Below are 19,416 nucleotides of genomic sequence, written 5' to 3'. Positions count from 1 at the left end.
GAGACCTATGACTTTCTTACTTCCTACAAGCCAGATCAGGTTCTCAGTCATTCTTAACATGCCAGCCAGTTATAGGGCATATACATAGTTGATTTCTTTTCTTGTGTCTTGTTATTTTTCTGGAACCTTGATTTACCAAGGCCTTGTTCTGAGTTGCCAGAGAGTGGCCTAGAGACATTCGAAGTCAGTTACCAGATATTCATCGAGGCTTTTTATATGCAGAATTTTGTACTTATATGCCATAAGGGACATCAAAGTAAGTGAAAGAGGTAATCCCTTTTTGTAGAATAGACTGTGTAAGATTGAGGAACTATGTAAGGTTGAGGAACTATGTATGGCTAGACCTAAACTTTGAGGGCAAGAGATATGAGTTGTAAGGTTCAGGCAAGAGATAGAAGATGGATAATGGGGAAGAGGCAAACATTGAGGGAAGATGGTGAAGGAATGAGAATCTAACTGTGACCTCTCTTACAGAGTTGGCTGGGCTAGGAACGTGATTCTTTCTTTCTTTTAGTTCAGCTACCAACCTCCAGCCAGACCAGGGTGAGCCTGAAGATGTAGAAGAGGAACTAATAGATGGTTTGGAAGACGGCTGTAGCCATGATGAGAATGAAGAGGAGGAGGGTGAGTGGGGAATCTTTTCGCTTCCAACTAGGGCTTAGTCATGGCCCTCTAGGGAAGGGACCGACGATTGTGCACAGATCAACCACCTATCTTAATCACTTGCTTTGGGAGGTCTTTTCTTTTTTTTGAGACAGAGTCTCACTTTATCACCCTGCGTAGAGTGCTGTCGCGTCATAGCTCACGGTAACCTCAAACTCTAGGATTCATGCAATCTTCTTGCCTCCTGAGTAGCTGGGACTACAAGCGCCTGCCACAACACTCAGCTATTTTTAGAGACGGGGTTTGGCTCTTGCTCAAGCTGGTCTTGAGCTCCTGAGCTCAGGCAATCTACCTGCCTCAGCCTCTCAGAGTGCTAAGATTACAGGCATGAGCCACTGAGTCTAGCCAGCTTTAGCAGGTCTCCTTTTTTTTTTTTTTTGAGACAGAACCTCAAGCTGTCCCCCTGGGTAGAGTGCTATGACATCACAGCTCACAGCAACCTCCAACTCCTGGGCTCAAGCGAGTCTTCTGCCTCTGCCTCCCAAGTAGCTGGGACCACAGGCACCCACCACAATGCCCGGCTATTTTTTTTTTTCTTTTTTTTTGGTTACAGCCGTCATTGTTACTTGACGGGCCTGGGCTGGATTCGAACCCACCGCCTTAGGTATATGTGGCTGGCACCTTAGCCACTTGAGCCACAGGCGCCGAGCCAGCTTTAGCAGGTCTTAAGGGAGTAGTAGCTTCTGAGGGACTGTGTTCTCTAGTTCTATCCCTCTGGTCTTGTCTTCTCCCTGCTGCTATTAAGCTCAAGGAAGACAGTGCAAGGCAGCAGGATGGTGCTTGTGGCTCCACGAGAAGGGTAGAGCATAGGATGTTCACGGAAGAGCTGCCTAGGCTTGGTGAGTTTGTATGGAAATCTCTTCCAGTTGAAACTTCTCTGATCTTCCTCCTCCAGGAGACTCAGAGTACTCCTCATTAAATGTCATCTCTCGCAGTGAGTCGGTGGCAGCTATTTCTCGGTGAGTACTGGTTGTGTAGATCATTGGTAAATGCTTATTTTCTGTCTCTTCAAGATTATAAAGGGATTAGCTACCCAAGTGACTAATAACCCTAATGCATTGTCACCAAATTTTTATGTTTACAACTTTAGTTTTAGAACAAGGAGCAGTAGGGGACCAGAAACATATCTCATCAGTTGGGTGGGCTTTAAAACAGTACCATGTTTCTTAGCCTGTAATTTGGATGTATAGGCTTGGAGCTTTTCTTTTTGAGACAGAGCCTCAAGCTGTTGGCCTGGGTAGAGTGCCGTGGCATCACAGATCACAGCAACCTCCAACTTCTGGGCTCAAGTGAGTCTTCTGCCTCTGCCTCCCAAGTAGCTAGGACCACAGGTGCCCGCCACAATGCCCGGCTATTTTTTTTTTGGTTGCAACCATCATTGTTTGGCGGGCCCAGGCTGGATTCGAACCCTCCTCCTTAGGTGTATGTGGCTGGCGCCTTACCCACCTGAGTCACAGGGGCCAAGCCGACTTTGGAGCTTTTAAAAATGTTTTTTTTCTCTCTTCTGAAGTTAACTTTATATTAGAAAATAAGACTGATATTAATTGTAGTAACAAGTAAGTAGGGGATTTAATCCAGATTATTTTTTGGTAGAGTCTGAGTGATGTTTATCTCTAATGAGGGAATCAGTAACATCAATCTCTTAATGTAGGCTCTTTTGTAGGATGCTGCAAGTTGGGAGATAGGAGAAGAGGAGAGAAAGGAATATAGGACTATGAAGAAATTAGTATAAAGGAGGGCATGTCATTGTGCTAAAGATTTTTAGAACTTGCTAATGGATCATTTAAACCACCTTTAACATTCTTTAGCATAATCTTTGTTCCCCTCACTATTTTCTTTTTTTTTTGAGACATAATGTCACTCTTTTGACCTGGGTAGAGTGCTGTGGTATCATAGCTCTCAGCGACCTCAAACTCTTGGGCTCAAGGGATCCTCTTGCCTCAGCCTCCCAAGTAGCTGAGACCATAGGCATCTGCCACAGTGCTCAGCTAGTTTTTTCTTCTTTTGCGGTTTTTGGCTGGGGCTGGGTTTGAACCCGCCACCTCTGGTATATGGGGCTGGTGCCCTACTCCTTTGAGCCACAGGCGCCACCCCCTTTTTTTTTTTTGAGAGAGAGTCTCACTGTGTCCCCCAGGTAAACTGCTATAGTGTCACAGCTCACAGCAACCTCAGACTCTTGGGCTTAAACGATTCTCTTGCCTCAGCCTCCCAAGTATCTGGGACTACAGGTGCCCAGCACAATGCCCAGCTATTTTTATTTTTTGGTTGTAGTTGTCATTGTTGTTTGGCAGGCCCCTGCTGAGTTCCAACCCGCCAGCTCTGGTGTATGTGACCGGTGCCCTAGCCGCTGAACTATAGGTGCCAAGCCAGTTTTTTCTGTTTTTAGTAGAGATGGGGTCTCAGGCTGGTCTCCAAACTCCTGACCTCATACAGTCCTCCCGCATTGGCCTCCCACAGTGCTAGGATTATAGGCGTGAGCTACTATGCCCAACTGCAAAACTATTTCTGGTTGTTATATTGGATGCTGATTAGTCACCTCCACTCCACATAAGAGAAAGATATTTGACATGGAAGTGATTAGGAGTCTCACCTTTTCCATACTTCCAAGTGGTCTATATTTATCTTTAGGTCTGCTTCAGGGTGGCTTCAAAGCCCTGTACCTATCTGGCCTTCCTGATATATAAGATAAAATTCACAAAAGGGGTTAATTATTTGCTCACCAATTAACTCCTCAAATTTTATACAACTTCTTATCTATATGAGGCCTAAAACATAGTTTTCAAGAAAATGGAGATTGATGGATTCCAAACCACTTTGCACTTCAAAGATAACTAAAATAGTTTGGGAGTACTAAAATCTTATTTTTTTCTCAATTATTTGAGAAATTTATTATAGATGGAGATATATAGATACCATTTATTTGCAACTACAGAAAAGCAGAAAGTTCATTGAAAACACTACCCCTGCTCCTCTACCCAAGAGTGGTTTTACTGTATTTCTTGTTGTGTTCCTCTCAAAACTCCTGGCCTCAAGCAATCTTCCTGCCTTGTTAGCCTCCCAGAGAACTGAGATTACAGGTGCCTTCCTGTATTCTTTTTCTAAGAATCAAGTAATTTTATTTTATTATTTTATTTTTGAGACAGTTTTACTCTGGCGCCCTGAGTAGAGTACTGTGGCATTGTGGCTCACAGTAACCTCAAGCTCTTAGGCTCAATTGCTCCTTTTGCCTCAGTTTTTTTTTTTGTTTTGTTTTTTTGAGACAGTCTTAATGTGTTGCCCTGGGTAGAATGCTGTGGTGTCACAGCTCACAGCAACCTCTGGGGTTAAGAGATTCTCTTGTCTCAGCCTCCTGAGTAGCTGGGACTACAGGTGCCCACCACAACGCCAGTCTATTTTTTGTTGTAGTTGTCATTGTTTGGCAGGCCCGGGCTGGGTTCAAACCTGCCAGCTCCAGTGTATGTGGCTGGTGCCCTAGCCACTGAGCTATAGGTGCTAACCCAAGTTTTTCTGTTCTTAGTAGAGATAGGGGGCTTACTACTGCTTAGGCTGGTCTTGAACTAATGGGCTCAAGCAATTTACCTGCTTCGGCCTCCCAGAGTGCTAGGATTACAGGTGTGAGCCAACATGCTAAGCCTTCCTGTACTCATTATTCAGTGTTCCCCAGGGGTAACCACAGTCTAATGTATAATAGTATAACCAGAATGTTGATACAACCAACTTACAGAACATTTCCATTACTACAAGAATCCCTCATGTTGCCCTTATATCTACACCTGCGTGCTTCCTACTCCCAACCCATCCTTAATTTCCTTGTGCAACTACTAGTTTATTTTCTGTTTCTGTAATTTTGTCATTGTAAGAACTTTAGGAATGGAGTGATAATGGTATGTAACTTCTTAGAATTGGCTTTTTTTCACTCAAGATACTATCTGGAGATTGATCTGGATTGTTTTGTATATTAATATTTCTTTTTATTGCTGAGTGGTGGTCTATGGTATACCATAGTTTGTTTAACCACTCAGCTGTTGAAGGGTATTTGAGGCTGAGCGCAGTGGCTCATGCCTGTAATCCCAGCACTTGGGAGGCTGAGGTGTAGATCACTTGAGCTCAGGAATTCAAGACCAGACTGAGCAAGAGTGAAACCCCCATCTCTACTAAAAATAGAAAAACTAGCCAAACGTTATGGCAGGCACGTATAGTTCCAGCTGCTCGGATGGCTGAGGCAAGAGGATTGCTTGAGCCTAAGAGTTTGAGGTTGCGGGTGGGGCCTATGGCTCAGTGAGTAGGGCGCCAGCCCCATATACTGAGGGTAGTCAGTTCAAACCTAGCCCCGGCCAAACCGCAACAAAAAAATAGCTGGGCGTTGTGGCCGGCACCTATAGTCCCAGCTACTCGGGAGGTTGAAGCAAGAGAATCACCTAAGCTTAAGAGCTGAGGGTCACTGTGAGCTATGATGTCACGGCACTCTACTAAGGGTGCAAAGTGAGACTCTGTCTCTAAAAAAAAAAGTTTGAGGTTGCTGTGATTTATGACACCATGGTACTTTACCCAGGGCAACAGAGTGAGACTCTCTCTCTCTCTCAAAAAAAGTTAAAACGCTGAAGTAATTTACACACAATGCCTATTTCTGTTGTGTTGAGTATAATAGCAGGTAAAGTGACTCTTATCTATTTATTTTTTTTTTGGAGACAGGGTTTCCTAACTTTCCAAAAGTTTTAACTTTTGGTCTCAAGTAATCCTTTGCATCAGCCTCCCAAAGTGTTAGGATTACAGGCGTGAGCTGCTGCTGCTGGCCTATAAGCTAGAATTAATGTTTTTATAATATTTGTAGGTCATACTGGCTCAGTATAGAGAGTAATGACTATTCTCTTTATTTTTCAGTGTCACTTAAATAAATTATCTGGGTCTCTCAGCTTGTACCTAAGAGATAGTTGAGGCATTTGCTATTTTGACACCCTGTGATACAGCCTTGGCCAGTCCCTTACTATAATAACAATAGGGACATCCTTGGCCCACTGCCCCAGATTCTCAGCCACATCTGTTTGTTGATCAGATCCAGACCTGTGTTACTACACTGTTACATAAAATTCTAGTGTTACAAATCACTTACAAAATGGAGACGAGCATTAACCATCCATTTATCTTCAGATGGAACCTAAAAGTAAAATTAGTTAGAAATATCACTACATTTTTTCTTTTTCTGTTGTTTCTTTTTTTTCTTTTTCTTTTAAAGAATCTCTATACCTCAGATCTTTTGTGGTCTTCTTCCTTAATAATTGTGCATGTCATTCTTTTTCTCTCATTTGTTTTTTAGTCTTGGTGTAGCATATTCTTCTGCTAGTATTACCCACCCAACCTCATTTCCCCCTCTCAGAACCACTCTTGTCAAGGACTTCCCTGGCCTGTGGCTTGTCACAGGAAGTTTTAGAGTTGTATTACAGAATGAAGTGTCAGAAAACCGTGTCTTTATGTGATATTAATGGTGTGGCTATGTGTAGGTTAGCCCTAGCACTTATGTTTTAATATTTCCAAAATAATTATTATCAAGCATTTGTCTTTAGAATTTCAATGTAAAAGACAGTACTTGGGAAGAAATTGTATGTAGTGGTGATAACACTTCAAGGCCATTGATTTCCCTTTCTCCTATTGCATGTTTGCTTTTTATTTTTAGGAACTGCATGGAAAGTCTGACCAAACCCCTTTCCAGTCATGAGAAAGTTGTCAGACCACCCCTTATCTACAGTCTTTTCCCCAATGTGCCCCCAACCATCTATTTTGGCACTCAGGATGAAAGAGGTAAACCTGGCCAAGTATCAGAGCCCAGAAGAGCCTCCAGGAGAAGAATGCTTAGCTAAGTTGGGTGGAGGTGGCAGTAGGTAGGAGGGGTTTCCAGAATGGCTGTTGTGGCTGTGGTCATGCTGCCCTTAGGTCCCCACCTGGTTATCAGTCCAGTGTAAGCTTTTTCTTATCCATTCTTCAACTGACCATCCTCAGCCTTATAATATCATGCTTGGTTCATGTCCTCTAACCTGATCGCTTTCCTCCTTTTAACTTCCCTTTTCTTTGGGAGAGTTCCCTCCATAGCTCTCTTTCTTCCCCAAAATGTGCTCCTCTGAAACCCTTACTGGCCTAGGGAAGGGTGAGCAGCAGTGCCATCTTTTTTTGTCTTCTCACCTTGACTCTCCTGCTCTTCTCTACCCACTCCCTCCCCCCACTGCCTCTGCCCAGTGGAGAAACTTCCCATGGAGCAGAGGAAGCTACTCCGTTGGAAGATGAGCACAGTAACCCCCAACATTGTCAAGCAGACCATTGGACGGTCCCACTTCAAAATTAGCAAGAGTGAGTCACTTGTCTTACGTAGAGCCTGTCTTCTTTGCCCCGATAGATGGGCTATGGGTAGGAAGAGAGTCCTATATACTTCCTGTTACGTGGGAGCATAACATAGTCTGAAGTTTCTAACCTCTTAGGAGGGCATAGGTCTGAAAGCCCTGTGGGCTGAGCCTTTTGCTCAAAATTGGTAGACAGAGAGCCATTGTTCTATCCCTGACCCCAGGCCCTCATGTAGGGCAGCTCCATGACAACTCTTCAAAAACCTAGTCTGGGAGCTGTGCCCAGGCCCACTGGCATTTCTGGGGCCTCTGGGCTTTTTTCTGTCCCAGGGACTGACTGTTGCTGTGCCTTCTGCAGGAAATGATGACTGGCTGGGCTGCTGGGGTCACCACATGAAGTCTCCTTGTTTCCGATCAATTCGAGAGCATCAGAAGGTAGGAACCCTTTCTGAGAAGCTGTTCCCTTGGACTTTGGACTAGGCCAAGAGGACGGTAGTGTTAGGGACTAGGGGACAGGAAGGAGGAAGATGATGGAAAAGTCAGGAAAGTTTATCCAGGAGAAAATATAGGAGGGGAGTACCATATGAGACTCTAGCAGATCATGAACACCTCCAGTTCAGCTGCACTGTCATGGGCAGTTGTATCCTCTAAAGGACATTTTTTCCTCTAATGGTGTCCTTTAGATGCATTGTATGTTTTCAATTTATTGTCTCTCCTGTAACCATAGTACACTGTCTCCATTTCCCCGCACTGAGTGTGTGTAAAGGCATGCCTGGTCTCATGTTGGAATGAACTGAGTCTCTTGCTGCCAAATGTCCTGAAGGCCAGATGCTTTCTTGTCCTTGTACATAGGCTGTCATGGAAAAAGATTAACAGCTTTTTTTTTTTTGTATTTAAGGTGAACATCATGTCTGTTTCAATCATTATTGTGTTTTGTTTGTGTTTTAATCATCTTTTGGCGAGTACCCAGCTGTTGGGTACGTAGGGACCACTAGAATGGCAATAACAAGAATTAACAGGAGTTTGGAATGTTGCTAAGAAAGTTGGAATGATAGTGAGTCTTCTCATCTTCCTCACAGTCTCACCTCTGCCCTCTCCTGGCTCTCACCCTTTGTCCCTTCTGTAGCTAAACCACTTCCCAGGCTCATTCCAGATTGGGAGGAAGGACCGGCTGTGGCGGAATCTGTCGCGCATGCAGAGCCGCTTTGGCAAAAAGGAGTTCAGCTTTTTCCCCCAGTCCTTCATCCTGCCCCAGGATGCCAAGCTCCTGCGCAAAGCCTGGGAGAGCAGCAGCCGCCAGAAGTGGATCGTTAAGCCAGTGAGTGGATCACAGTGGGCAGGAGACTATGGTCTGAGGGTAGGAACAACAGTCTTGGGCCCAGGACAAATTTTTTTCCTTTCCATTTGATTTCTAGCCAGCGTCAGCTCGAGGCATTGGCATCCAGGTCATTCACAAGTGGAGTCAGCTCCCCAAGCGAAGACCCCTCTTGGTACAGCGGTGAGCCTGCCTCTGCTCATGTTCTTGCCTCCCTGTCCTCAAGGTTCCCTTCTTACAAGTCTCTTCTCTGCTTTTTGACCTCCCATTCAAAGACCTTACTGAGCCAGTTGTTTTTAAAGTCTTTATCTTGGGGACTGTTCACTAGCTTTTGCCATGGCTCAGTTACTCACTGAGCCTTGTCATCAGTCTGGATGAGAAATTGGCCTTTCCCCTATGTAGGTATCTACACAAACCCTACCTCATCAGCGGCAGCAAGTTTGATCTGCGGATCTATGTTTACGTCACTTCCTACGATCCTTTACGGATTTACCTCTTTTCAGATGGACTTGTCCGCTTTGCCAGTTGCAAGTATGTGATAGTGGGGAGGTGTCACCTTTGACAGTTTTAGAGATTTGTTTTCCTTAGAGGGAGGGAAACTAGAGAATACTACACAGAAAAATAACAAATGGTAGTTGTTGTAGTTTTTGTTGCAAAGGGAAAGGCAGGAAGTGGGAAGTAAGGAGGTTCTATATTTTGCTGAATCTGGGGAAGGGCTTCCTACAGGATTGATGTGGGATAAAAGAGATGATGAGTTTATCTGTAGTTTTCTAGAAATTTGCCAACAGATTTACTTCTCAGGCCTTTATGGATCTGAAAGGATCTATGCACATCTCCTTTACCTTCTGGGAATTTGGGGAGCCAGGGGTTGGGAACCTGTGGCCTTCTGGATCCTGGAGTGCAACCTTTTGACTGAATCCAGATTTTAGAGAACAGATGTTTTTATCTGTTCTGTGAAGTTTGAATTCAGTCAAAGGGCTGTACTAGAGGATCTGAAGGGCCATGTGTGGCCTTGAGGCCCAGGTTTCATCTCCGCTCTTGCCATCTTACCTCTTCCTCTTCCCTTTCCTTCCAGGTATTCCCCTTCCATGAAGAGCCTTGGCAATAAGTTCATGCATCTGACCAACTACAGTGTCAATAAAAAGAATACTGAGTACCAGGCCAATGCAGATGAAACGGCCTGCCAGGGCCACAAATGGTACTGAGGGCAGAGTGTCCCAGTCCGGTTATGAGAACAGGGTTCTGGGGTTTAGGGAGGTTCAGGGGGGATGATGAGTGGAGGATTAACATAAGACCCGAAGATTACATAAACTCAGATAAGTTCAGTTCAGAATTAATATGTTTGTACCCAAGTTTATCTCTTCTTAATTCAAAATATCCAGAGGAAGAGATAGGAAGAAAATACCTTTAGGCCTCTTATTCCTTTTTCTTTCTCTTCTTCATCACTCTTTCCTAAAATGTAACCACAGATACTCCCCTCACAGGGCACTGAAGGCTTTGTGGAACTACCTGAGCCAAAAAGGAATCAATAGTGATGCCATCTGGGAGAAAATAAAGGATGTTGTTGTCAAAACCATCATCTCGTGAGTCACACTGCCATCCTCCATGTGGGGTTTGCCACTGAACCCTTCCTTTCTCATTGGCCACCACAATGGTCTGCTCTAGACCTTGACCCATGCTCTGATATAGTTTTGAGGACAGGGAGTAGAAGAAGTGGATAGAGTTAAGTTCTGCTCATCTACTGAGCTTATCCCCAAGAGCTGGTCCCAGATCAGAGGCATCTCCTCAGAGCCACCTTTCCTGGGTTGCTTCTGCCACCCATCTCTGGGCCACTCTATTGGCAGAGCAGCTCTGAGTAGGGGCCCCTGGGAGGAGCTGAACTGAATACCTCTTCATCCTTATGACCAGGTCAGAGCCCTATGTGACCAGCTTGCTCAAGATGTATGTGCGGCGGCCCTATAGCTGCCATGAGCTCTTCGGTTTTGACATCATGCTGGACGAGAACCTCAAGCCCTGGGTCCTGGAAGTCAACATTTCCCCAAGGTGCGTTATATTCCCAGGATACTCAGTCCTCATGATCCCATTGCTACTCTATTCTTGTCAAGTTTGGGAAGATCTTTCTATCACTAGCATTTCTATTTTCCGTTCGTGGTCTGTGTTTGTGCATTTGTTCATTTTTTGCTCTTGTCTCAAGGATCATTGAGAGTGGAGAGGGGATGTTAAAAGTTGTTCTTTTTTAGTCAGTCCCTACCGTTTGCTTTCTTTCAGCAGGCCAAAGTCACTCAGACACTGAGTGAGGTTATTCACTCTGTATAGGGCAGGAGACCCTCACAGGGGTGATCATGTGTTTGGATATTTGAGCATCTTTTGTCCTAGGAAAGCCAGGGAGTAAATGGGTCTAACCCTGACTTGGGCAGAGGACCAGAAACCATTCTAAAGTGCTGCTTTGACCTCTCTGCATTCTTTCCCTAAAGCCTCCACTCCAACTCTCCACTGGACATCAGCATCAAAGGCCAGATGATCCGTGACCTTCTGAACCTGGCAGGTTTTGTCCTGCCCAATACAGAGGATGTCATTTCCAGCCCCAGCAGCTCTAGCAGCTCCACCACCAGGTCAGCCCCCTTGCTTCCTTTTATCTTGGATGACAGCATGAACAGCCCCGTGTAATTCTGGAAATGGGCTCTGGGCACTCCTTCCTGCTTGGGCTTTTGCTGTTCAGTGTGTTCCTACAGTCTACACACATACCACCTCCTGAAAGTATGTTTGGTTTTATTGTTTCCCTGCTCAGGAATCATGGGGCCTGATAATCAAATTTCAACCCCTTAGCCAGGTGCACTGGTGGCACCTGTAGTCCCAGTTACTTATGAGGCTAAGGCGGAAGGATTGCTTGAGGCCAGGAGTTCAAAGCTATAGTGTTGCTTTTATAATCATATCTATTGAATAGCTGCTGTACTCCAACTGGGGCAACATAGCAAGACCCTATCTCCAAAAGAAAAACAAAAAAAGTAAACTTTTTACCTGCACATATGAGGCCAGAGCCTTTTTCTAGGCATGTTTCTCTTTACTCCTTCTCCTGGCTCCTGTGCTCTGACAAATAGTCAATCAAGAGAACTTCAAGGTTGAAGGGCTCCTTAAGGATCAGTAATCCAGTCTGCTCTGTGAAATCTTCATTGCCCCTTGCTCTTCCCCTGCAGTGTTCTTTGGTCTGCTCTTAAAGAGTTTCTTCTTCCTAAAATGTCCCTCAGGCAGACCTACCTGGGGTGTTTTGGGGTTTTCTTTTGTTTTTGTTTTTTTGAGACAGAGTCTTACTTTGTCACCCTCGCTAGAGTGCTGTGGCATCACACAGCTCACAGCAACCTCTAACTTGTGGGCTTAAGCGATTTTCTTGCCTCAGCCTCCTAAGTAGCTGGGACTACAGGTGCCTGCCACAACGCCCAGCTGTTTTTTTGTTGCATTTTGGCCAGGGCCAGGTTTGAACCTGCCACCCTCCGTATATGGGGCCAGCGCCCTACTCACTGAGCTACAGGCACTGCCCTTGTTTTGTTTTTTTTTAAGGCAAGCATGAAACAGAGTTTACCGAGGAAGAGAAAGATAGGTTTATAGAGTAAGAAAGTTTATAAAGCAAGATACTGTTTGCCATAGACAGCAAACAGGCCTGCATCGCCAGGATAAGTAAACAAAGAGGCATAGACCTACTTGTAACCTCATCTATCCATTGAAGCCTCACACAAGACATCTTCACGAAGTTAGCTTAGTGTGGGCTTCTCCCTTCATACTTCTAAAGTATTTGGAACCACTTTTGAAGGAAGGGCTCTAATATTTAGCACCTGAGATTTATAAGGAAAAACATATAACTTACCCTCACAACAACCCTGTAAGGGTTAATATTAGTATCTAAGTTTACTGAGATGAGAAAACTGAAGATCACTGGGATTAATTAACCCATCCAAGGTCATTCAGCTAGAGAGTGGTAGGACTGGAATTGAAAGCTCAATTTGTCTGGTAACAAAACTTCCTTCCTCACTATACCTTGTAAACTCATGTTTAGCTCTGTCCTGTGGTTCTTAGTCATTTGACTCATTCCACCTGCTATAACATAAGCTCTTTAGAGGCACAGACTGCTTTTTTAAGAGAAACAGGATTTTTTAAAGACAAGGCAGTGCTGTGTTGTCCAGGCTGACCTAGAACTCCTAGGTTCAAGTGACCCTCCTGTGTCAGCCTCAGGAAGCCGGGGTTACAGGCATGTGCTACCATATACATGGCTTCAGTCGTGTTTGTATTTCTCTCAATGGTGATTATAGAAATTGTAATAACATGGACAATTAAATTGAAGTGCAGGGAGGTTAAGTCCCTTGCCCACGGTCACGTAGCCAGTAGGAAAGAATTGAGTATATAGTTAAGTATTTGCTGAGTTAAACTAAATAGAAGTATATAACAATTAGGCTTATCTAGGGTCCTTTTCTTTTTATCACACAAATTCAACCTGAAGAATGTGCTTTGTACTTGTTAGTGGGAGATTAAATTTCAGTAGACCATGAAATAGGCCTCTCTGGAAAGAAGAATCTGTCAATTGATTCCACCCTGTTAAGTCCCAACCCCTGCTGATCTTGTTCTAAGAATAGATCTGCTTCAGAGTTGGTACTACGGTACTAAAGGTGCTCACATACCCTTTAGTTGGATCTACTCAAGTAACACACATCTGTTCATATGTCTTTGACTTCTCTTGATAAGGGTGACTACCTGGGCTGGACCTTCTCTCCATATTTCCTCAGGATGTGAAGCTGCTAACCCTACCCTTTGCTTTTTTTCCACTTCCTACATTAGCCTGCCCAGCTCCCCTAGGGACAAATGTCAAGTGGCTTCAGAGCATTACATTGCACAGAAGATGAAAAAAGCGTATTATCTGACCCAGAAAATCCCAGATCAGGTAGGAGGTTGGTCTTCCCCTCAATGCTAGCAGAAAGTTTCCCTTGTCAAACATTTGGGACCCTAGGATAACCAGTTTTTCCTCTAGCTCTTAGGGTGGGGTTTCTTAATGCAAGTCTGTACCTTGGTGTACAGAGATTTGTTGGCTTGATGTCATTCTGGAAAAGAGCTGGTGGTCTCCATCATGTTTTTAAGAACCACTGCTCTTAGCAAAGTGCTGCTTTGGTCCACTCTTACGTCTGCGCTATAGACCTTTAGCTGGGGATACCCTGGAGGCTTAACCATTCTAAAGAGTATCGGGCACAGGCTGTTGCCAAGTCTGAGTTGCTGGCTGCTGATCTTGACTTTATCTAACAAACCACTTAACTGCTCAGCCCCAGTGACTGCCCTGACTCCAAATGGAGTTATGTTTCCCCACCAGTTCAATAGACATGGGAGTAGATGAGGTATAGGGTTGGCCCACCGGACCACTGTGGTAGTACAATGAATCTTGGAGCTGTACGACCCCAGGCCATGCTCCCTGTCTCCCAGCTTCTTGATTCTCTGCCTTCAGCTTATACTCTTTCACTTCCTCTCCTTCCCTGTTCCTTGGGCCACAGGACTTCTATGCATCTGTACTGGATGTCCTGACTCCAGATGACGTTCGGATTCTGGTTGAGATGGAAGATGAATTTTCTCGCCGTGGTCAATTTGAACGAATTTTTCCTTCTCGGATCTCCTCTCGCTATCTCCGCTTTTTTGAGCAGCCACGCTATTTCAACATTCTCACCACCCAGTGGGAACGGAAATACCATAACAACAAGCTCAAAGGTGATGTGCTCTCCCTGCCCTCAGGAGGCCATATATAGTGATTAAATTTCAGTAGACCATGAAATGGGCCTCTCTGGAAAGAAGAATCTGCCAGTTGATTCCACCCTGTTAAGTCCCAACCCCTGCTGATCTTGTTCTAGGAGTAGATCTGCTTCGGAGTTGGTGCTACAAAGGGTTCCACACAGGAGTTGTCTCTGATTCTGCTCCAGTGGTGAGTGCTGCCAGTGTTGGGGGACAGCTCCTTCTCAGGCCCCTCCCTCCTCTTTCTTAAGAGTGTAGCAGGAGTTAGATAGTAGATATAAATCCTCTCCCCTTTTTCCTAGGCCTGCCTTTGTATCTCATCACCTTTTCCTTTCAAGGAAAAATTACCTCTAGGATTCCCTGGGTGCCTTCCTTTTAAAGATCAAAAAGTACTTTATAGGCCTTAACTTGTCTGATTCAGAAGAGACCCTTTTTCCCCCCGAGAAGGCTCCTGCGTTAAGGGTAGGGAAGGGGAGAGCTCCTGATCACTCAGGTAAAGCTGGAAAAAGAGTCCCAAGACCCCAAACATTCCTGTTTTGCCTTTACCTAGCCTTTTTGGCCTCATTGCTTCCTTTGCTCTTAGTGGTCTCTCCCGACAACACCTCTGCCTGTCCCAAAGGGTGATGTAATATACAATGCCTTCAGCAAGTTGGAGGCTAGCAAACTGGGGTAAGTACTTCCTGGGAAAGGGAAGGGCTGTTGACTGTGAGTTTGGGGAGTTCTCTTTCTCTTTTCTCAGACTTGACAGTGAGATAAGCATTATCCAACTGGGGATAGTTGGGAGTATCAGACTATACAGCCACTATGTCCTCTTCCTGGTGATTCTTGGCATACCCAGTGGAGCTGAGCTAGAGCTCAGAAGCCATCTGCTAAAGTGGCCACTTTCACTCTTAGCCACTAGCTTTAGGAAGTCCTTAGCCCTCCTGTCCCCATCCACATTCACTCTTACTCAGCTCTCAAGCCTTTAAGTAAAGAAAATATTTTATGGTTATTAATACATCCATACAATTAGAGGCTACAACACCATAATGTTGTAAATGCCAGACTCTGAAGGCAAATCTCAAGTTAAAGTCTCAGCCACTTCTTTCCTCACCTGTTCCCCTCAGAAAACACAACTTTTCTGAGAGAAGCCTACTGCTCTCTGAACATAGGACCACACACAAGCCCAGGAAGACTCAGGCTGGCCTTTCCCCTATTTCCTGGCAACACAGGTGCTCAAAGGACAGTGAAGATCCCAGCAAAAAGCCCAGCTTCTCTACCAATATGTCACCTGTGAGCAAGTACTCTGGGCAGACTTCAAGACTTTCTACTTCCTCTACTTCCCAGTCATCCAGTGACTCCCTCCTGGCTGCTGTGAGCCTATAACTGGTCTCTCTTCACAAGCCTCTGCCAAGGAGCACCAGCGTCAGCTACCTCATGGGAACCAGCCTGCTGACTAGCCTGACCCCTGCCCGCCACTTGCTCCTCATCAGAGTATTTTTTGAAGTGATTTAATTGTAGAGATGGGTATTTGGAGGGCTGGAGGGATGATGGTGATGGGGAAAAGGTGAGGAAGGTTCACCCTCTGTCACCTGCCTGCCTGGCTGGCACCTCATATCTCAGCAGAGAAGCCAGTGATGGCCACGCAGCCTTATAAAGCAGGGTTTGGTTTCTACCTTCAGAGAGCCACGTGTGGTTTGTTTTGGGCCTCGGTTCAGTTGGTGAGTTGTTGCCCAAGAGGAGAAAACACACTGAACATATTTGGGTCAGAAGTCCTTTGTTCTGTAACCACGGGGATTCCTTTAATGGTCCTTATTTCTTTAGGTCTCTCCTCACCCCTCCCATACCCCTTCCTGAGGAGCCACTTTCAGAAACCTTTGGACTTTCTCAGTAGACAGGCAGGGGAGGCCACAACATGCTAAACCCATTTCCTGTCATCCTAGTCTAGAGGACTGTGACTTCACATCCATTTGTATATCCACACACCCAGTAACCCTTTGTCTTCTTGTTCAACCTTCTAGACTTCTCTCTGATGGATGTCACCTCTTTAGCTGTTGGCTTTTTGTGAGATCTGAGAGGTCCTGTGAACTTTGTGCATTTCCCATGGCCCCAGTAAAGGAGCCCAGATAATCCTAGCTGCTGTTGTTATCTATGTCCTTGTATCAAAGGACATATTCCCTGGGGAGGGTGGAAGGAGATGGAGTTTCCCCTACAATACAGAGGAAGTCTTGTGCCCTGCTCCCAGCAAGCAGGGTCTGGTAGCCTGGTAGCTGGGTTTCAGGACCATTCACCATCATAGGATGGGCTTCCAGTCTGACTTCTGCCTAAAGTTTTGTACTTAACAGAATCTACCTCCCTCTAGACTCAGTAAACAGTGGGTGTTGAATAAATGTTGACTGAGTGAACTGTGCATACAGAGACCTTGAAGGACATGACACTTGAACAAGAAGTTCTACTCTCTCATCTCAGAGAAGCACAGCTGGGAAAGTTGGCTCAGAAGGGTGTTTTCACTGGAACTATGTTACTTCCTAACGCAGTACTTCCCCACTGCTGCTTGCCTCCTCCCTAGTCCCTGCAGATTTTGGACTTTGTTCTTTTAGCAGTGGCACATAGAAGAAGCATTTGGCCCTAGGTCTCTGATACATAGCTTTTCCCTTAGCATGCTAGGCAGGAAGCTGAGCTACTCAGTCTCACCCTGACCTCTGGCTGCCCTCATTGCCTCCAGGTTTAGAAAGATGCCCCTGCTTCATGGCTCCTATAGTTCTGTGGCAGGATGGGGGTGGAACCCTGGAAAGATAACCAAGAGGCATGGCTGGGTTCACTACAGGTGAATGTTCACCAGTCCTAAGGGCATGTTGATATTGTTAAAGAGATCTTGGTGACAAAGTCCTAGGAAGCACCTCCTATTCAATAATAAGGCCTTTAAAATCAGCCAGAGCCATAGTAGGAAAGGGCTTTTGACAGTCCTGTTACATCTTTACCGATATAATTGAAACGAACTCCCTTTTCATGGCCCCTGGCTGCGATATCCTAGTGCAGATGTGATTAGGGGAGTATGCAGCCTTCCTAAGAAAAAACCAGCCACCTGCTAAGCCTCTGAGCCTTGTTGTGGCTGGTCCTCCCTGCAAGGACTTAGGGGTGGAGACTTGTTTGAGCTGATTTACTCCTTGAAAACCAACCTCAGTTCTTTGGCCTGCCCTCTGAGAATCCCTGTGCAGCACAATCAATCCCTTCACATCCCACAGCTGGAGAGGGTCAGGCATTGCCGCTCAGTGAGGTTTGGGTGGAGGGTGGTACGGGAGAGGGGAAAGTCTTAGGAAACAAAATGAGAAGTGAGAATAGTGGTCTTGTAGTTTAAAGCATGTTTATACATACACTTTTAAAAATTTTTTTATCACATTTGAGCATCTGATAGGTGGGTGTTTGTTGGGTGGGAGAAAAGTATGAGACTTATGTATCACATTTACTTTCTTTCACTCTTAAGAAAAAATTAAATCTTGTTTATTAAGGATTCAGCAAACGTACTTTAGCACCAAATACAATATAAGGTGTTCAGCTAAATAGAGATTTTTGAGAAGCAATGGGATTTTTTAATAAAAATTCTAATTTGGGAGTATAGTAGAATAAATATTTTCTAAGTTGATGACTTACCCATTCTGTTCGGAGGAAGGGAAACACCAGGAATGAAGTTAAGGCTGTTTCTGGAGTAGTACAGTAAGGGCTTGGGGTACAGAGTAGAGAGAGTTGTCACTGACCCTGCCTCAGGATTTATGAGAAACTCAGTTTCTTGGGGTGAATATTAACAAAGAGGTGGCATTTTCTCAGGAAAAAAACAAGAACCTTAGAGGCTAAGCTTGGGTTTAAATCTCTGGTCTGCCATTTACTGTGATCCTGGGTGTGTCGTCTAACTTTTTAAGTCTCCATTTGTTTACAACATGAATATAACATCTACCTTGCAGAGTTGTGGAAATTTAAACCAAGTATAGTAATAGTCCTAAGGACACAGAGGGTACTTAGGCCCAGTTACTCCTCTCTCCACTTGCTGTCCAAGCCCTGTGCCTTGAGTAGAACTAGGCAAGCAAGAAATGTGAAACCTTTTCCTCAAGTGGAATAGCTATAGAGATGTTTTAGAAGTGAAGAGGTCAGAATAGGGTCTACTACCTCAACACCCTCACCTTCACCCCAGTGCACACACAGACATGATCATCATTATTCATTCTCTTATGACATTATGACTGCATTGGGGATTTATTTCTTTGGTTAAATGTTCCGCAGTCAGAATACAAATTCCCTGGGGAAAGAAGCACATTAATCATTAGGAGTATGTGAATTAAACAAGATTACTAAATGATTTCAGGAGAGTCTTTGATAAGAGTGAGCAAGGGAGCAGTGGGTGGCTAGAAAGGAGAGAAGCAGGGTACAGAAAATAGAGACCTTGATTGCATCTGGAGCCAAAAAAGATGTATTACCTAACAGCTGTACCAAAGGACAGTTGTCATTACAGGTACATTCTCATGGTGTCAGGCTATTTTCTTGAGGGTGACTATTCATTTTCACCTGAGCCAATGGATACTTGATGGCCTGTGGGAAAATCCAGCACTGGTAAGGGCCAATGAAGGAGGTTAGTCATCTGGATATAGGCCTTTCCACTTCCTTGGTTGAATTAGTTACCTAAGATAAGGTGATTGTCACCAGAAATAATCAAGGAACCTTCCCTGCTCTCCTGGCTTCCTCATGATTTGTCCTCTGAGACTGTCACTGACTACTATTCAAATCCACTGACTGCTTTAAGATTAAGAAACATTGATGACATTTGGAGATGAGTGGCTGTTTAGAGAGCTCTGGGAGCCGAGTTTACACACTCATTAATAACCAGGGATCCACATAGGCTCATTGGACTTCCCTCTCTGCACCAGTTTTGGATCAGTGAAAAGCATCAGTCTTAACGTTGCTCTTAAAATTTTTCACGTAGATTAAAGAACACAGGAAGGATCAATAGCAGGGTAGTTGTTTTTAAAACCTATGTGTGCCTTAATTATTATAAGAGACTGAGATGCATGGAATGCCAGGAACTGCCAGAGAAAAAGCTAACAGAATTTTGAAAAGATAAATTAATCTTTAGGCCAGGCACAATGGTTCATGCCTATAATCCTAGCACTCTGGGATGCCCAGGCAAGTGGATTGCCTGAGCTCAGGAGTTCAAGACCAGCCTGAACGAGAGCAATATCCCATCTCTAAAAAAGCTGAGTGTTGTGGCCGGTTCTTGTAGTTCCAGCTACTTGGAAGGCAAGGGGATTGCTTGAGTCCCAGAGTTTGAGATGAGGCCACAGCGCTGTACTCAGGGCAACAGTGAGACTGTCATATATATATATA

The 19,416-nt window shown here is 44.8% G+C and overlaps 1 protein-coding gene across 1 annotated transcript in view; it reads left to right on the top strand.

Annotated features, from left to right (window-relative positions):
* TTLL4 (tubulin tyrosine ligase like 4) overlaps positions 1 to 15,722 on the top strand; it is a 39,860-nt gene extending 24,138 nt beyond the window's left edge. Inside the window, exons 4-20 of the mRNA XM_003784948.3 lie at positions 515 to 624; positions 1,559 to 1,622; positions 6,335 to 6,459; positions 6,892 to 7,002; positions 7,351 to 7,427; positions 8,119 to 8,310; positions 8,408 to 8,490; positions 8,710 to 8,838; positions 9,383 to 9,505; positions 9,792 to 9,890; positions 10,216 to 10,350; positions 10,782 to 10,919; positions 13,132 to 13,234; positions 13,833 to 14,043; positions 14,184 to 14,254; positions 14,648 to 14,733; positions 15,171 to 15,722. Of these exons, the coding sequence (XP_003784996.1) occupies positions 515 to 624; positions 1,559 to 1,622; positions 6,335 to 6,459; positions 6,892 to 7,002; positions 7,351 to 7,427; positions 8,119 to 8,310; positions 8,408 to 8,490; positions 8,710 to 8,838; positions 9,383 to 9,505; positions 9,792 to 9,890; positions 10,216 to 10,350; positions 10,782 to 10,919; positions 13,132 to 13,234; positions 13,833 to 14,043; positions 14,184 to 14,254; positions 14,648 to 14,733; positions 15,171 to 15,429 (2,116 nt within the window). The 3' untranslated portion in view covers positions 15,430 to 15,722. The remainder of the gene's footprint in view (positions 1 to 514; positions 625 to 1,558; positions 1,623 to 6,334; positions 6,460 to 6,891; positions 7,003 to 7,350; positions 7,428 to 8,118; positions 8,311 to 8,407; positions 8,491 to 8,709; positions 8,839 to 9,382; positions 9,506 to 9,791; positions 9,891 to 10,215; positions 10,351 to 10,781; positions 10,920 to 13,131; positions 13,235 to 13,832; positions 14,044 to 14,183; positions 14,255 to 14,647; positions 14,734 to 15,170) is intronic.
* Positions 15,723 to 19,416: the final 3,694 nt, after the last annotated feature.

The sequence above is a fragment of the Otolemur garnettii genome, unplaced genomic scaffold (genome assembly GCF_000181295.1).
Source record: "Otolemur garnettii isolate 467f Iridium unplaced genomic scaffold, OtoGar3 scaffold00013, whole genome shotgun sequence".
NCBI lineage: Eukaryota > Metazoa > Chordata > Mammalia > Primates > Galagidae > Otolemur > Otolemur garnettii.
The sequence above is the reverse complement of the archived record's forward strand: the minus strand, read 5'-3'. Positions and strand labels throughout refer to the sequence as shown.